The sequence below is a fragment of the Chiloscyllium plagiosum genome, chromosome 27 (assembly GCF_004010195.1).
Source record: "Chiloscyllium plagiosum isolate BGI_BamShark_2017 chromosome 27, ASM401019v2, whole genome shotgun sequence".
Lineage (NCBI taxonomy): Eukaryota > Metazoa > Chordata > Chondrichthyes > Orectolobiformes > Hemiscylliidae > Chiloscyllium > Chiloscyllium plagiosum.
Window position 1 is genome coordinate 14026460 of NC_057736.1, and position 17064 is coordinate 14043523.

The 17064-nt window shown below is 41.5% G+C and overlaps 1 protein-coding gene across 1 annotated transcript in view; it reads left to right on the forward strand.

Annotated features, from left to right (window-relative positions):
- The window catches only part of wdtc1 (WD and tetratricopeptide repeats 1), a 44556-nt gene that overhangs the window by 5275 nt on the left and 22217 nt on the right, over positions 1 to 17064 (forward strand). Inside the window, exons 7-11 of the mRNA XM_043717461.1 lie at positions 713 to 895; positions 2278 to 2372; positions 3648 to 3763; positions 6230 to 6305; positions 16501 to 16597. Coding sequence (XP_043573396.1) covers positions 713 to 895; positions 2278 to 2372; positions 3648 to 3763; positions 6230 to 6305; positions 16501 to 16597 — 567 coding nt within the window. The remainder of the gene's footprint in view (positions 1 to 712; positions 896 to 2277; positions 2373 to 3647; positions 3764 to 6229; positions 6306 to 16500; positions 16598 to 17064) is intronic.

The following is a 17064-nucleotide window of genomic DNA, read 5'->3' on the forward strand; positions in this document are numbered from 1 at the left end:
GGTGGAGTTGAAATGTTGGGCCACGGGGCAGTGTGATTGATTAGTGCGGGTGTCCCGGAGATGTTCCCTAAAGCGCTCTGCTAGGAGGCGCCCAGTCTCCCCAATGTAGAGGAGACCGCATCGGGAGCAACGGATACAATAAATGATATTAGTGGATGTGCAAGTAAAACTTTGATGGATGTGGAAGGCTCCTTTAGGGCCTTGGATAGAGGTGAGGGAGGAGGTGCAGTTTATTAGTAGTAACTCAATGGCCACTCATTGCAACACTATATAGTGTGGGGGAGACATCCACACCCCTCAACTTGTCATCAATGTCTTTGATATTCACATCACTCCATCTTGAATTTTAAGACTGTGTATTAGATTTGTTTTGTCTTTGTACCAGACTTTCATTACTGGTCATCTGTTCCTCCCCCAAGCCCAGAGGCCCACCATTTACATAGTCATAGAGATACGCAGCATGGAAACAGACCCTTCGGTCCAACTCGTCCATGCCAACCAGATATCCCAACCCAATCTAGTCCCAACTGTCAGCATCTGGCCCATATCCCTCCAAACCCTTCCTATTCATACACACATTCAGATGCCTTTTAAATGTTGCAATTGTACCAGCCTCCACCACTTCCTCTGGCAGCTCATTCCACACATGCACCATCCTCTGCGTACTTGCCTTCAGTTCTGTTAATGTATCATCTTTCCTTTCCTGTTGCAGGCAGTATGACCTGAGAGAGAGCAGTAAGCGCTCACAGGTACTGGTGGACCTCACTGAATATTGTGGGCAGCACGTGGAAGCGAAATGCCTAGCCATTAATCCTCAGAACAATAATTATCTTGCTGTCGGGGCAAGTGGTCCCTTTGTGCGGGTTTATGACATTCGTATGATTCATAATCACAGGTAGGGTGGAAGCTGCTGGTACAGTGACAGCAATGTATGCAAGCTGTCCAGAATATTCCATTCAGAAAGTGCTCTTTCACCCAGCAATTGTAATTTAGAAATGTCATAATTTTACACTTTATAAATTTGTCCCACCAGGCAGAGTATTGGAGAACCCATTATTGCAGTAATTGTAAGTGCAGTGCCTCAAATCTCACTTCGACAGCCAGCACAAGTTTGGCCTGTCTGGTTTGGACAGTGAATTACTTCTATTATAAAGCTCAGAAGACTGTGTCTGCTGCTTTGACAGTTGATCCTCGAGCCATATTCAGAGAACCACTACAGCGTGTCTGCCTATGTGTTTTTAGGTGGACAAAATTCTGGATTATGCTCATTAAATATGTAAACTGAATTCCCTGTTGTGCAGACTACCTTTGTCTCCTTTCTTTAAATTTGTAACAGCCCTATTTCTAATTTCCTAATGACCATTATGTATAGGTCATCTTTATAAGGTGCTAATTGTTTTCTCGAACAGGCTATTATTAGAACAGGGATGTGCTTATGGGTTTGTTTGTGATACCAGTGAAAGGTAAATGAGAGGATGTGCAATGTGTACCAATGTTTCTTGGCTTTCGCTTCTTGAGACATTGGCTGCACTTGCCTCACTCTAATGTAATTATTTGTATATATGCCAAGAAAGTGAGTGTTGGCACAGTATCTTACTAGGACTTTATACTTTGAGCCCAGGGCTTGTCTCACTGAAGACCTTTAACAATTTTCTGTTCTTCTTGACCCAGAACGTTTAAACCAGTTATCACAGGCAAGCTACTTAGTCCTGGGTTGGGATGTGAATCCTTAAACTTGTGTTGAATCTGTCATTCACAGCTACAAAACAAATTCTGCAGCTACTACCACACTGAAGCCCCAAAACTGTTTGACGATGGTGAAATTAATGAATGCCACATTAACATTTGGATTGGTTGTTCTTCAGGTCTGACTTGATGAGAAAGAAAATATATCCTAGGTTGGCTTCAAGCATGGAGGGTAGAGGGTCACGAGCAAGAGAAACCGTGAAATAGTTCATCTTGTTCTCTCTCTCTTTTGTGTCTGACGTCATTGCCATCTCCTATGTTCTGGTTGTCAGAGGGTATTGCACTCTGGTATCATGGACAGATCTGCTCCCTTCTATTTATCATCAGCATATAAGGCCATGTCACACTACAGTATTCAAATCACACAGTTCATGATCAGTAGATTTGCATAAAGTAAGATTCAGGTTAAAGCAATTTTTCTCAACTGAATGGAGGATTGCTGCAGTTTCTTTTAACTAATTTGTTCTCATTGTTGCCTGAAGTTTTTGGCCTAGGTTATGTGTAACCATTTATTACTTTGCTTTTTGATAGAAAAGCAGCAAAGCAGAACTCAACTCCTGGATTGCACACATTTTGTGACAGGTACAAATCTGTGCCGGATGGAGCTGTTCAGTATTATGTGGCAGGTATGCAGTGTTCTGTTTTGATGCATGTGCTCAGATATGTTTACAGGCCTCAAAGATTTGGCCACTTCTATTTTACAAGTTTGTGATTTTTTTTTTCTCTTAATTGCTCATGTTGTGTTAGCAGCCTTTGTCATGTATCTGCTGGATTCTGATAATGTACATTGTGGAATCCTCACCCAATCCAGAACAAAATCAAGTTTCTGGCTTTGAACTGAACTGATTAAGGGTGTAGACAATGGAGAGATGGTATGTTCTTCATTATAGAAATTGAGGTCTGTGATACTCAGGCAGTTTCAACACTTGTGATTGAATTGCCTTCATAAAATCTGATGTGAAGCTTTGTCAAGTGAAAGGATCACTGGACATGAAACGTTAATTGTGTTTTTCTCTCTACAGATGTTGCCAGACCTGCAGAGTTTTTCCAATAGTTTCTATTTCTGTTCTCATCAGTGTCCCCAATGTCCAAAACGCACACACTACTTGTAACTCATTCCATGGTTAGATTTTGATTAAAATGAGTCTTGAATGAAAACTTCATAATGCATCTTTAATAGTATATTTCCCCTAATGTTTCTCAGATTGTATAAGGAACACATGATAAGCAGGTGCCAGGGATTGAGTAGTCAAAAGTCATGGGTTTTTAATTCTTAAAGGATAGAGATTTATTGGGATTTTTGTGTGTGAGAATATATAGAAGACAAACATTTGTGCTAACCATTGTGTATAGGTCATCTTTACAAGATGCTAATTGTTTTCTTGAACAGGCTATTATTAGAGCAGGGATTTGCTCATGGGTTTGTTAGTGGTACCAGTGAAAGGTAACTGAGAGGATGTGCAATGTGTACCAGTATCACTAAAAGATAAAGCCTTCAGCTAATCTGTTAATCCAACAGAAATGCCCCTTTGTGTCTGATCATACTACATTCTTCTGCTATGTATCTTTAAAGATTTTTCATCACATTTATATCAAAGTTATGGTTGAAACTTGAACCGCTGGGGAAATGTGTAACTATCTGTTCTGAACAGAGATATCCATGACCCTAATTCTCCATTTCTGTGATCACTTCAACAATATTTGTGCCAGAAAATACATGTTTGGATCTTGAAAGAGGCTATTTAATCCTCTTATAGTTGAATAGCTTCTCTTGCAGTTAAGTATTGTCACTGACTAGATTCAGCTTAATTGAGATTCTCTGGCTATAAAGACATTTCAGTATTCTGTAGTTTCTGACTAATTCTCTCTCTCTCTTTTCCCCCCCCCCGCCCTCGCTGCAGGTCATCTCCCAGTGAAACAGCCTGATTATAACAATCGCCTCCGTGTGCTTGTAGCCACCTATGTAGCCTTCAACCCTGATGGGACTGAGCTTTTAGTCAACATGGGAGGAGAACAGGTAGGACAGAGGGCATTATATCTTAATGCAAAGGTATTCCCGGAACAGGTTAACCTGTATGGATGTACTTTATGTTGGAGCTCTGTGCATAGAGTGGATAGTACTTCTTGGGCTCTGTCCCTGGGGAGGTGATCCCTTACTGCATCTGCCTGAGGCTCTGAGGAGCAGGACACTGCCCTTATCACTGGGCTACCTAACACCCATCCATTCTACCCACTGTAGAAGCATAGGTGTAGAATGTACTTTATTTTTCAATCCCTCAATCTAAACCTGCGATTTGAATACGTTGATGTAATTAATGGGTGTGACAAAGTGTTGACTGAATGTGATGAGTAATTGCTCAGATATTCCATAAAATATCACTGAGTATTTCTAGACAAACCAGTCAGTTTAACAGCCCAGGATGTGCTTGTACCTTGGGTATAAGTAGAAATAAATGCAATTAACTAATGAATTGAAATTGGGCAAAATGTTTAAACAAAATGTGTCACATTTGCAGGATGTTCATGTGATATAACAGATACTGGCCTCATGGGAGGGACCAAAGACCTTCAACTGGTGAAAGGAAACAGCATCCCACTCTTGGCTTGTCCTGCTCTTGCAGACATAATTTAGTTCCTAGTTATGTCCATTCGTTAATCAAAGCAGAGCAGTTGTTGCGGGAATGTTAAAACAGAAATGTTAAGACACAAATGGGAACATTTACTATGAGGGGAATTCATTAAGCACTTGCTGCAGATCTTAAATTGGACTATACTTAACTTAATCCTGAAATGGTTCAGTAAGCCATTCATTTCAAAGACAATCGGGCATAGACAATAAAAGCTGGCCCAGCCAATGACACACATCCCATGAATGAATTAAAAATAGTTTCCTGTGTCAACTATGGTTCTCTCCCACTCAAATCCTTTAATGTGTAGCCCCTTCCTTGCTCTATACAGTGACTTGAGGCCTCTTCCTTATCTGATGTGTTAGAGTTCCATTGTGAGTATCAACGATAAGGACAAGACAGATTTGGTAAATGTTACTTTCATGAACCTGGAACATTTTATGGGAGTGGAGATGCTGAGAAAGGGAGTTCCAGCAAACTGTGATAAGTTGGCTGAAGGAGTAGCACTGATCATAGAACATAGAACATTACAGCGCAGTACAGGCCCTTCAGCCCTCGATGTTGCACCGACCTGTCATACCAATCTGAAGCCCACCTAACCTACACTATTCCATGTACGTCCATGTGCTTGTCCTTAAATATACTTAAAGTTGGCAAAACTACTACCGTTGCAAGCAAAGCATTCCATACCCTTCCTGTCCAGGCTTTCCTGAAGAAGGGCTTATGCCTGAAATGTCGATTCTCCAGTTCCTTGGATGCTGCCTGACCTGCTGCGCTTTTCCAGCAACTCATTTTTCAGCTCTGATCTCCACCATCTGCAGTCCTCACTTTCTCCTCTCCCTGTCCACCCAATCTAACCCTCTGTTTATCTTTTATGTCTCTATTAAGTCACCTCTCAACCTTCTCTCTAACAAAAACGGCCTCAAGTCCCTCAGCCTTTCCTCGTAAGATCTTCCCTCCATACCAGGCAACATCCTAGTAAATGTCCTCTGCACCCTTACCAAAGCTTCCACATCCTTCTTATAATGCGGTGACCAGAACTGTACACAATACTCCAAGTGCGGCCGCACCAGAGTTTTGTACAGCTGTAGCATAACCTCATGGTTCCGGAACTGGATCCCTCTATTAATAAAAGCTAAAACACTGTATGCCTTCTTAACAACCCTGTCAACCTGGGTGGCAACTTTCAAGGATCTGTGTACCTGGACAGCGAGATCTCTCTGCTCATCTACACTACCACGAATCTTACCATTAGCCCAGTACTTTGCATTCCGGTTACTCCGACCAAAGTAAATCACCTCACACTTATCCGCATAAACTCCACTTGCCACCTCTCTGCCCAGTTCTGCAGCTTATCTGTGCAACCTACAACATTCTTCGTCACTACCCACAACTCCTCCACCGACCTTTAGTGCCTGATAGGCAAGTATTGAAGAAGAAAAGTGCACACGGTTTGGTAAAGATGAGGATGACATAGCATTTGCCAAATTTTGTGAAAAGGGCTTAAATTTTGTCTCATTTTCCTTTGGAGCTAGGATATTGAAAATATGAACAGGAGGAACTGTATGTGCATTTTTCTTTTAAGTGCAACATTGACAAATTTTACTTGAGAATGTCCAACTCTTTCAACAAACTGAAAATTAGCTTATCTCCAGCTTTTGCATTGATTCTTATGGAAACTTGCGTTTCATTTGAAGTTGTTTCACAACGTCTCAATTTTCAGGAATGCAACACAACTTTAAGCAATGATTGCCTGTTGTTGATTTCACGTGAAACTGCATTAGACTAATTTGGTTTTGTAACTAAATTGTACAAGTTAATTCACAGCAAGAAAATGAATTTCTCTTGTATTACAGGTCTATTTGTTTGATCTGACAAATAAGCAGAAGCCCTATACATTTCTGCTACCCAAGAAGTGCCACTCCTCTGCTGGTGAGTTAATTAGTGTGTGCAATATCTGTGGAATTTAATGGGACAGTGCACGTTATACACCACAGTATTGGCCCAGCTTTCTTCATCCTCTCTGTATTTCTGATATCCTCTGAGAATTTTTCCTAAAAAATATGAGGCTGAGGAGTGAGTGTTCCTGGGACTCAGTCATAACTGGTGGCTTGAAGGGGTGAAGTTATAAAGCACTCTTCATGACCACTGGACTTGTGTGTACGAAACGTAGTGGCTACTTTGCACACAGCAAGCTCCACCAAACACGAATGAGTTAATAAACAGTTTCTGTTTTTTTTTATTTTGGTTGAGAGAGAAATTTTGGCCTAGACAGTGGGGTTAGCTCCCCTAATTGTCTTGAAAACAGTGCCATTGGATCTTTTATATCCACCAAGCCATTCCCTTTTCATCATGAAAAGGGAAGAAAAGGCAGAGAATCAAAGGACAAAGAAAAGGCAGGCTTTTTTTTTTGTTTGTTCATTGGATATGGGCACATCTGGCTAGGCCAGCATTTATCACCCATCCCTAATTTCCATGCAGAAGATGGCAGTGCATTAACGACAGAGTAGATGAAAGAAATGCAGAGCAGAGATGGATATTTGAGACAATATTTTCTTAGAAGTAATAAGTGAGATCAATTATTGAACCTCAAAAATCTGTGCCTCCATCAGTTTTAAAGCAGGTTTAATGGACTGGGTGTTAACTTTGTTTCGCTCCACAGATGCTACTATCTGAATTTCTCCACCATTTTCTGTTTTTATTTCAGATTTCCAGTGTCTGCAGTATTTTGCTTTTAAGGTGTGGTGAATAGTCTGGGATAGAGGTGCTTGCAAGCAGCCAGTTAGTGTGTTGTAAATTGTAAATTCTTTTTAAAATTTCTTGCAGATAAGCACAATATGTGATTTTAAAAATAGGATTGACTTGTATCAGCCCTCTTGATTCCATATCCCCACTAAATTTGAACTCTACACAATCTTCAGTCCGTGCACAATATCACAAATGGTTGTCTAGTTTATTAGAAAATGTCTTACTAAGTAGCTAACTTCAATGGATGAAAATATTAGAAAAATGTAGGTCTTTCCAGGATTAAGTGACAGGCACTGAAACCAGGGACAGAACATCACAATGAACTTGGATGAAAGCCCATCAATCCATTTTGTCTAACTTATTCAGAGTATCAATTCTGCTGTCTCTCAACAGGCAGACAAAGCCTTTATTTTGGCAGCTCTGACAGCCTCTCATCCTCAACGTGGCACCAAGTTGCTTACAATATATTCAAGACTGGAGTCAGGATTGGAACTCTAATCTTACTACCCAGAGTTTGAGTGCTAGCCACCGAGCCAAGCTGAAATTCCAGTTGAACAAAGTTTGGTGCAGCAGACAGTAATTTTGTCAGAGGGTCAGCATATGTTGTGAGAGAGCCATTTGCAAAGTATTTCAAACCTGACTGCTCCTATGCATGTGTTTCCTTCTCTAAAGCTCTTTTAAATTGCAAGTGCTAGAAATGTCACAATACTGGAAACACCAAGCAGCTAGTCTATTTTCTGTGGTGAGAACAGACAAGTTGCATTTCAGTTATAGTCACTTAATTGCTGGGACGTAAGAGTTTTGATACAATAAGTTTGCATTGGTTTTGAGAAATCGATGGGCCAGAGGCACCATTAAGAAAAATTGACACTGGCATATTGTTTTGCATACTTCTGAGTCTTGGACATCTCTGTGTATTTAATTCTATTTCTATCTGGCAAGTGAACTTTGACCTTATACTCAAAAGCTGCTGAAAAAATTGACCATGTCTAGGGATGTCCAGTGTTTGGGTCAGAGAAGTAAATGACTGGTGTGCTGAAGGAGCCAGCATCCCAGCTTATGTACAGGATTAATACTGACTCATCAGGACAGTTTGCCTCAGCACCACAACAGAAAGATATGGCAATGTTCTTACTCCTGAATGCAGTCAAAAACCAAAATACTGCAAATGCAGGGCATCTGAAGTAAAGGAAAAAGAAGTAGCTGTTAATGAACAGCTTATCAGACTGCCAGTTCAAGGAGGAAATTAGTCTGTCTGTTTCCTGCCTTGAAATTGGGAACTATTAGAAATTTTCAGCATTTTTTTAAAATAAAGGTTACAGCAAGGAAAATTCGTGGGGAAAGAAGTGGGAAAAACTTTTGAGTGGAGACAAGAGACCATTAAATTTAGTAATATTTAGTGAGAAAAGAGGCCTAACGAAAGACACGTGGCACAAAGTGAGCATAGTTGAAGGGATTTCCAAGAAACAGTGGAACAGTATTGTATTGTCCATTTTGGGTACTGGACATGATCAAATTAGGAACTGTACTGCACAGCAGCGTATGGGGATACTGGTATAGACAGAATCGGGATTAGCCTGTGCTGTGGCATGTGATGATGGAGAAGAAGAGAACTAGGATTAAGTTCTGTTAGTGTACCATCTGTAATTTATAACTTTCTGTCATTAGGCAGGGGAATGACATTGACCGCAGAATTCTGGGAAGTACTGTACTGTGATATGTAGTGTTGCAGCAATGCTTGTAATTGGCAGAAAACAGTCTTTGATGTGAGTTGCAGCAGGGAACTAGGGAAATGCAAATTTTGTACCCCCTCAACAAAGAAATGGCAAGACAGACATGGTGCCTACAATGCACTCAGTTTAACTTCAGATAGTGGGAAGTCTATTGAAGACAATTTTCAAGGACATAATGGGTGACACAATGGCTCACTAGTTAGCACTGCTCTCTTACAGCACCAGGGACCCTGGTTTGATTCCACCCTCAGGTGACAGTGCAAACTCCCAAGCAGATGTGGAGAGAATGTCTGTGTGGTTTCCTCCGGGTGCTCTGGTTTACTCCCATGGTCCAAAGGTGTGCAAGTTAGGTGGCTTGGCCGTAGTGCCTAGGGATATGCAGGCTAGTTGGATTAGCCATGGGAAATGCAGGGTTACAAGGATAGGAAGGAGGGTTGGAGTGGACTCAATGGGCTGAATGGCCTGCTTCTACACTGCAGGGATTCTGAGATTCTATAATTGTATTCCTACCTTTGTATAAATAATTCTCACTTGGAGGAGCATTAGACTAAATGCAAATGAATATTATTATGACACAGCGGTGAACCCTGCTATTAACTAAACCAAATACCCAGAAAAGCTCATCTCATTTCATTATCTGTTTAATATGAGTGACAGAGAACTCCCAAATTCCATTATTTAAAGAAAATAACATCACTTTTAGAGTTAAAAATAAATTGAACATTAAACAACAACTATTCACAACGCTAATCCCCCCTTTCTCTTAACTGTTTATTACCTGCCTCCAACTCTATCACAATATGCGGTTCCAATAAGATACTTGTTAAAATTACATCAACTTAATTTCAATAATGCACAGCTGCTGTTGACTTCTGTGACTTCATTCTTCTGGCTGCTGAATTCCTTGGGTCATCCTTGTCTTTGTACTGCGTGTATGTTTCATATGAAAAGGTACCTTTTGATAACAAGTGTTTCCTAACTTCTTGGACCCATCTCAATTGCAGTTGCTCGCGCTCTCTCTCTCCAATTTTCAAAATGTCCACATTTTTATGTATACCCCCAACATCTGATTGTCTCATTGGTTCAATGTTGGCAAAACAATAAATTCAAACTCGATTGAGTTTTTGTATATTGGGGCATAATTTAAACCAATCAGTTAAATTCAAATTATTGTCCAAACAGCAACCAAAGCTCAGGTATCCATTTCACAGCCAAAAGTTTGAAAACTTTCAATTTACCAGTACACTCTGGGACTGCCATTTAGTCATATACACATGTGCTTGTAAGCACTCAGTTCAGAACAGCATTAACTCTCTTGGAGGTATTGTACATGCCTTCAACTTAGTTCAAAGTAATTTGTTAAAAGTAAATTGTATCTAATTTACATTGAATTATTTGGAGTAAAAAGAATAAAGATAGTAATGAAGATTTTGTATATTTGGAAATTTAGGAAATTTGATAAAATATAACAGAATTATTCAGAAAATTAAAAGTAGATGGGATAGATATGTAGCTGGTTGAATATATAATTATCTAAGGGATAGAAAGCAGAGAGTTGTGATTTTTTTTTTTGCATATTTTCCTTTCAGTTAAACAATATGGTCAACTTATTTGATACGTGAATATACCTACTAGAGAAGGAGCAAAGTGTAGCCTATTGGGAAGTAAGGCAGGGCAGGTGACTGAGGTGTCAGTGGGAGAGCACTTTGGGGCCAGTGACCATAACTCTCTTAGTTTTAAAATAGTGATGAGAAAGGATAGACCGGATATAAAAGTTAAAATTCTAAATTGGAGGAAGGTATTAGGCAAGAACTTTCAAATGTTGACTGGGAGAAGGTGATCACAGGTAAAGGGACAGCTGGAGAATGGGAAGCCTTCAAAAATGAGATAATGTGAGTCCAGAGACAGTATGTTCCTGTTAGGGTGAAGGGCAAGGCTAGATACAAGGATTGCTGGATAACTCAATAAATTGAGGTTTTGGTCAAGAATAAGAAGGTAGCATATGTCAGGTATAGATAGCAGGGATTGAGTGAATCCCTAGAAGTGTGTAAAGGCAGTTTAAACTATTCTGGCAGGGGGATGCGAACCAGAGCTACAGATCAGAGGAGAGGGTAGTTGTTGGAATGGGCTGGAATAGAATGCAGAGAGTCTGTTAGGAAGGATGCACTGTTGTTAGGACAAAGAGATGGGTTAAAGTGTCTGTGTCAATGCAAGGAATGTCAGGAATAAGAGTGATGAACTTAGAGCATGGATCAGTACTTGGAACTATAATATTGTGGCCATAATGGAGACATGGATTTCACAGAGGCAGGGATGGTTGCTGGAAGTTCCAGGGTTTAGATATTTTAAAAAGAACAGAAAGATGGGTAAAAGAGGAGGGGGAGTAGCATTGTTAGTTAGAGTGATTTACAGCTGCAGAAAAGGTTATTGAGGAGGGTTTGTCTACTGAGTCAGTGAGAGTCGAAATCAGTAACAGGAAAGAGGCAGTCACTTTGGGTGTTTCTATAGAACCCCCCCCCCCCCCAAGATCTGCTGTTCAGAGTTGTTATGGGTAACTTCAACTTCCCCAATATTGATTGGAACCTCCTTAGTACAGATTTGTCAGGTGTCCAGGAGGGATTCTTGACTCAATATATAGAAACACCGACTAGGGGGAAGGCCATATTGGATTTGGTGCAAGGCAACAAGCCAGGCCAGCTGTCAGATCTCTCGGTAGAAGAGCATTTTGGTGACAGTGACCACAACTTTAGCATAGCCATGGGGAGGGATAGGAGCAGACAGTATGGGAAGTTATTTAATTGGGGAAGGGGAAATTATACTGCCATTAGACAGGAGCTGTGGAGTATAAATTGGGAACAGTTGTTCTGTAGGAAAGGCACAGCAAAATGTGAAGGCTCTTTAAGGAGCACACATTGTGTTGGATAACTTTGTCCCAGTTAGACAGGCAAATAATAATGTGAAGGAGCCTTGGATGACAAGAGAAGAGGAGCTTCTTGTCAAGAGGAAAAAGGAAGTTTGCTTAAGGTTGAGGAAGCAAGGATCTGGCACAGCTTTAGAGGATTACAAGGTAGCTCGGAAAGAACTCAAAAATGGACTGAGGAGAGCTAGGAGGGAGCAAGAAAAAGCCTTGGTGGGAAGCATTAGGGAAAACCCAAAAGCAATCTACACATAAGTGAGGAATAAGAGAATGGTCAGAGAGAGTAGGGCCCATTAGGGATAGTGGAGGGAACTTGTGCCTGGAGTCTGAAGAGGTAGGGGAGGCCTTGAATAAGTTTTTGTTTGCTTTAGTATTCATTAGATTAGATTAGATTAGATTAGATTACTTACAGTGTGGAAACAGGCCCTTCGGCCCAACAAGTCCACACCGCCCCGCCGAAGCGCAACCCACCCATACCCTTACATGTACCCCTTACCCAAGGCTACAGGCAATTTAGCATGACCAATTCACCTGACCTGCACATCTTTCGACTGTGGGAGGAAACCGGAGCACCCGGAGGAAACCCACGCAGACACGGGGAGAATGTGCAAACTCCACAGTCAGTCGCCTGAGGTGGGAATTGAACCCGGGTCTCTGGCGCTGTGAGGCAGCAGTGCTAACCACTGTGCCACCGTGCCGCCCACAAGAGGGACCTTGTTGATAGTGAGAACACTGTGGACCAGGTTAATAGGCTGATACAGATTGATATTAAGGAAGTGGACGTGCTGGAAATTCTGGGAAGCATCAAGATAGATAAGTTCCCAGGGCCGGACCAGGCTATGATCTTTGCATCCTCATTCTCCACTGAGTAGTACCGGCTGATTGGAGGGAGCCGAATGTTGTTCCCCTGTTCAAGAAAGGGAATAGGGAAATCCCTGGGAATTACAGACCACTCAGTCTTGCATCAGTGGTAAACAAGGTACTGGAAAGGATTCTGAGAGATAGGATTTATGACTATTTGGAAAAACATAGTTTGATTAAAGATAGTCAGCATGGCTTTATGAAGGGACAGATCATGCCTCACGAGCCTTATTGAGTTCTTTGAGGATGTGACAAGACAAGTTGACGAAGGTCGAGCAGTGGATGTGGTTTTTGTGGATTTCAGTAAGGCATTTGATAAGGTTCCTCATGGTAGGCTCATTCAGAAAGTTGAGAGGTATGGAAAGTATTCCGCCTGGAGTTCGGTCACCAGTGGTGCCCTGCAGGGATCTGTTCTTGGACCTCTGCTGTTTGTAGTTTTTATAAATGACTTTGATGAAGAAGAGCAAGGGTGGGTTAGTCAGTGAATTATAAATTGAGACCAGTTGTTCTACGGGAAAGGCACAACAGAAATGTGGGCTGAGAAGTGGCAGATGGAGTTCAAATTGGATAAATGTAAAGTGATTCATTTTGGAAGGTCGAATTTGAATGCTGAATTCAGGGTTAAAAACAGGATTCTTGGCAGTGTGAAGGGAGAGTGGGGTCTTGGGGTCCATGTACATAGATCCCTCAAAGTTGCCCCCCAAGTTGATAGGGTTGATAAGACGTATGGTGCTTTGGCTTTCATTAAGAGGGGGATTGAGTTTAAGAGCCACGAGGTTTTGCTTCAGCTCTATAAAACCCTGGTTAGACCACACTTGGGATATTGTGTCCGGTTCTGGTCACCTCATTATTAAGAAGGATGTAGGTGATTTAGAGAGGGTGCAGAGGAGATTTACCAGGATGCTGTCTGGATTGGAGGGATTGTCTTTTGAAGAGAGATTGAGTTGAACTCGGGCTTTTCACACTTGAGAAAAGAAGGAAGAAAGGTGACTTGATAGAAGTGTGCAAAGTAATGAGAGGCATAGATATAGTAGATAGCCAGAGAATTTTCCCCAGGGCAGAAATGTCATTCACTAGGGGTCATAATTTTAAGGTAATTGGAGGAAGGTTTAGGGGAAATGTCAGAGGTTAAGCAATGTGGTGGGTGTATGGAATGCACTGCCAGCAGTGGTAGTAGAGTCAGAGACATTGGGGACAATTAAGCGACTACTGGGTAAGCACATGGACGGCAGTAAATTCATGGATGTGTGGGTTAGGTTGATCTTAAGTTAAGGAACAGTTTCTGCTGAAGGGCTCTGGCTCGAAACGTTGATTCTCCTGCTCCTTAGATGCTGCCTGACCTGTTCCTTTCAAGCAACACACTTTCAACTCTGATTTTAAATAAAGATAAATGCTTGGCACAACATCGTGAGCTGAAGGACCTGTACTGTGCTGTATTGTTCTATGTTCTACAGTTGGAGTCCACTGAAGAGGGAGATCAGGAGGGCAAAAAGGGATAGAAGGTAGTTTTGGCAAATAGGGTTAAGGAGACTCCAAAGTGATTCTACAAATACACTAAGGATAAAAGGGTAACCAGGGAGAGAATAGGGCCCCTTAAACATCAGCAAGGCCGTGTAGTGTGGAACTGCAGGTGATGACGATACTAAATGAGTAGTTTGCATCTGTGTTTACTGTGGAGAAGGATATAGAAGCTAGAGAACTTGGGAAAATGAATAACAACATCTTGAAAAATGTCCACATTACAAAGGAGGAGGTGCTAGAGTCTTAAAACACATAAAAGTGGATAAATTCCTGAAACCTGATCAGCTGTACCCTTGAACTTTGTGGGAAGCTAGGGAAGTGATTGCTGGGCCCCTTGCTGAGATGTTTATATCATCGATTGCCATAGGTGAGGTTCCAGAAGACTGGTGATTGGTTAACATGGTGCTACTATTTAAGAAAGGTAGTAAGGAAAACTCCAGGAACTATAGAGTGGTGAGCCTGACATCAGTAGTGGGCAAGTTGTTGGACGGGTTCCTGAGGAGCAGGATTTACGTGTGTTTGGAAAGACAAGGACTAATTAGGGAAATCAACCTGGCTTTGTTTGGGAAATCTCACTTGATTCAGGTTTTTGAATAAGTAATGAAGAGGATCAATGAAGGCAGAGTGGTGGATGTGATACTATTTGGACTTCGGTAAGGCGTTCGACAGGATTCCTCATGGTAGATTGGTTAACAAGGTTAGGTCATAAGGAATGCAGTTGGAAGGTCATGTTGTGGCTATAGGAGTTGGAAGGTCATGTTGTGGCTATACGGGACATTGGTTAGGCCACCTTTGGAATACTGCATTCAATTCTGTTCTCCCTACTATAAGAAAGATGTTGCAAAACTTGAAAGGATTCAGAAAAAATTTACAAGGACATTGCCAGGATTGGAAGATGTAGGGAGAGGCTAAATTGACTGGGGCTATTTTCCCTGGAGCATCAAAGGCTGAGGGGTGAGGTCATAGAAGTTTATAAAATCATGAGGGGCATGGATAGAGTGAATAGCCTTGGTCTTTTCCCCGGGGTAGTGGAGCCCAAAACTAGAGGACATAGGTTTAAGGTGAGAAGGGAAAGATTTAAAAGGGTCCTAAGGGGAAACCTTTTCACACAGAGGCTGGTGTATTTATGAGCTGTCAGAGGAAGTGGTGGAGTCTGGTACAATTACAGCATTTAAAAGTCATCTGATAGGTATATGAATAGGAAGGGTTTAAAGGGGTATGGTCAAATGCTGGCAAATGGAACTGAATAAGGTTAGGATATCTGGTCAGCATGGAAGAGTTGGACCGAAGGGTCTGTTTCTGTGCTGTATATCTCTGACTGACTGACTCTATAAACATTGGCAAAAAGATGGGTTAGCTACCAAAGATTTAGTTATCTCCTTTCACTTTGCTGGCCTCAAAGGATACCGACAAATGTAACAAATATTGAACATGCTTTAGGAGATCGTGACAGAGGACATTAGAATATGAAAGGTAGTTCTGATCTGGATAGCTACAACATTTTGCGACTTAATTGCCTTTACAATTTGTGGAGAAACTTCATCAGATTTTCTTGAAATTGGCCACAAATTTTTTTAATCACTCCTTCCCTTTGCAGGATTAGCATTACGAACCACTGATTTGTTCATGCATGGAACGTCAAAGTTATTGAAGGCCATTTTTTTTTGTTTAGAAGTAGCAATATAACAGAAAACACTGGAAATACTGCTTCTGATGTAAGGTCACACCTGAAATATTAACCCCGTTCCTCTCCAAACAGCTGCTAATAGACCTGCTGAGGTTTATTTTTATTTTATTTTTTGCTCCTCTTAAAGAACTCTCTTCTGCAGCATTTTACAACTTCATTTAAGTGGCAATTGAATAAACATGGAAGGGGCACATTAAGGGGCATAGGAAAGAGCAGGAAAATGAAAAAAGACTGCTCCAATATGTTGAACTGAGTGGGTTCTATGTGGGGAGAAACCATCCTACTAAGTTGCCATATTTATAGACTTGTGCACTTGCTGTGAAACTACAGTCCAGCCAGGGATGACATGGTGGCTCAGTGGTTAGCACTGCTGCCTCACAGCACCAGGGACCTGGGTTCAATTCTAGCCTTGGGCGACCTGTGAAGTTTGCACATTCTCCCAATGTCTGCGTGGGTTTCCTCCGGTTTCCTTCCACAGTCCAAAGATGTGCAGGTCAGGTGAATTGGCCATGTTAAATTGCCCATTGTGTTAGGTGGATTAGTCAGAGGGAAATGGGTCTGGGTGGGTTAGTCTTCGGAGGGTCGGTGTGGACTTGTTGGGCCGAAGGGCCTGTTTCCACACTGTAGGGAATCTAATAATAGTGATGTTTCACCTTGCAGATTTACAGAATGGAAAATCAATAACAAATGGAGTTACAAATGGAATCCATCTCCACAGTAATGGCTTCAGGCTGTCAGAAGCATGGCCACAAAGCAGGTAAGAGAACATTCTGCTTGGACAGTGAGTTGAGACTGGACACACACTAATGCTGGCAGCACTATACCTGGTATGAAAACCGGTAAGTGTTGAATCTGGGCCAGTGGAACAGTCCTGGGATTAGAGGACACTTGAAATATAATCTAACAATCATGCAAAAAAACACCACATTTTTGTTGTTACTGCCTCTATTCTTTCTTCAGTGCCCCGCAACAGTTTACAGCCAATATTGTGCTTTTCTCAAATACATTTTTGAAGAAGTAACAAAGAAGATTGATGAGGGCAGAGCAGTAGTTGTCATCTATATGAACTTCAGTAAGGCATTCGATAAGGTTCCCCATGGGAGACTGATTAGCAAGGTTAGATCTCATGGAATACAGGGAGAACTAGCCATTTGGATACAGAACTGGCTCAAAGGTAGAAGACAGAGGGTGGTGGTGGAGGGTTGTATTTCAGACTGGAGGCCT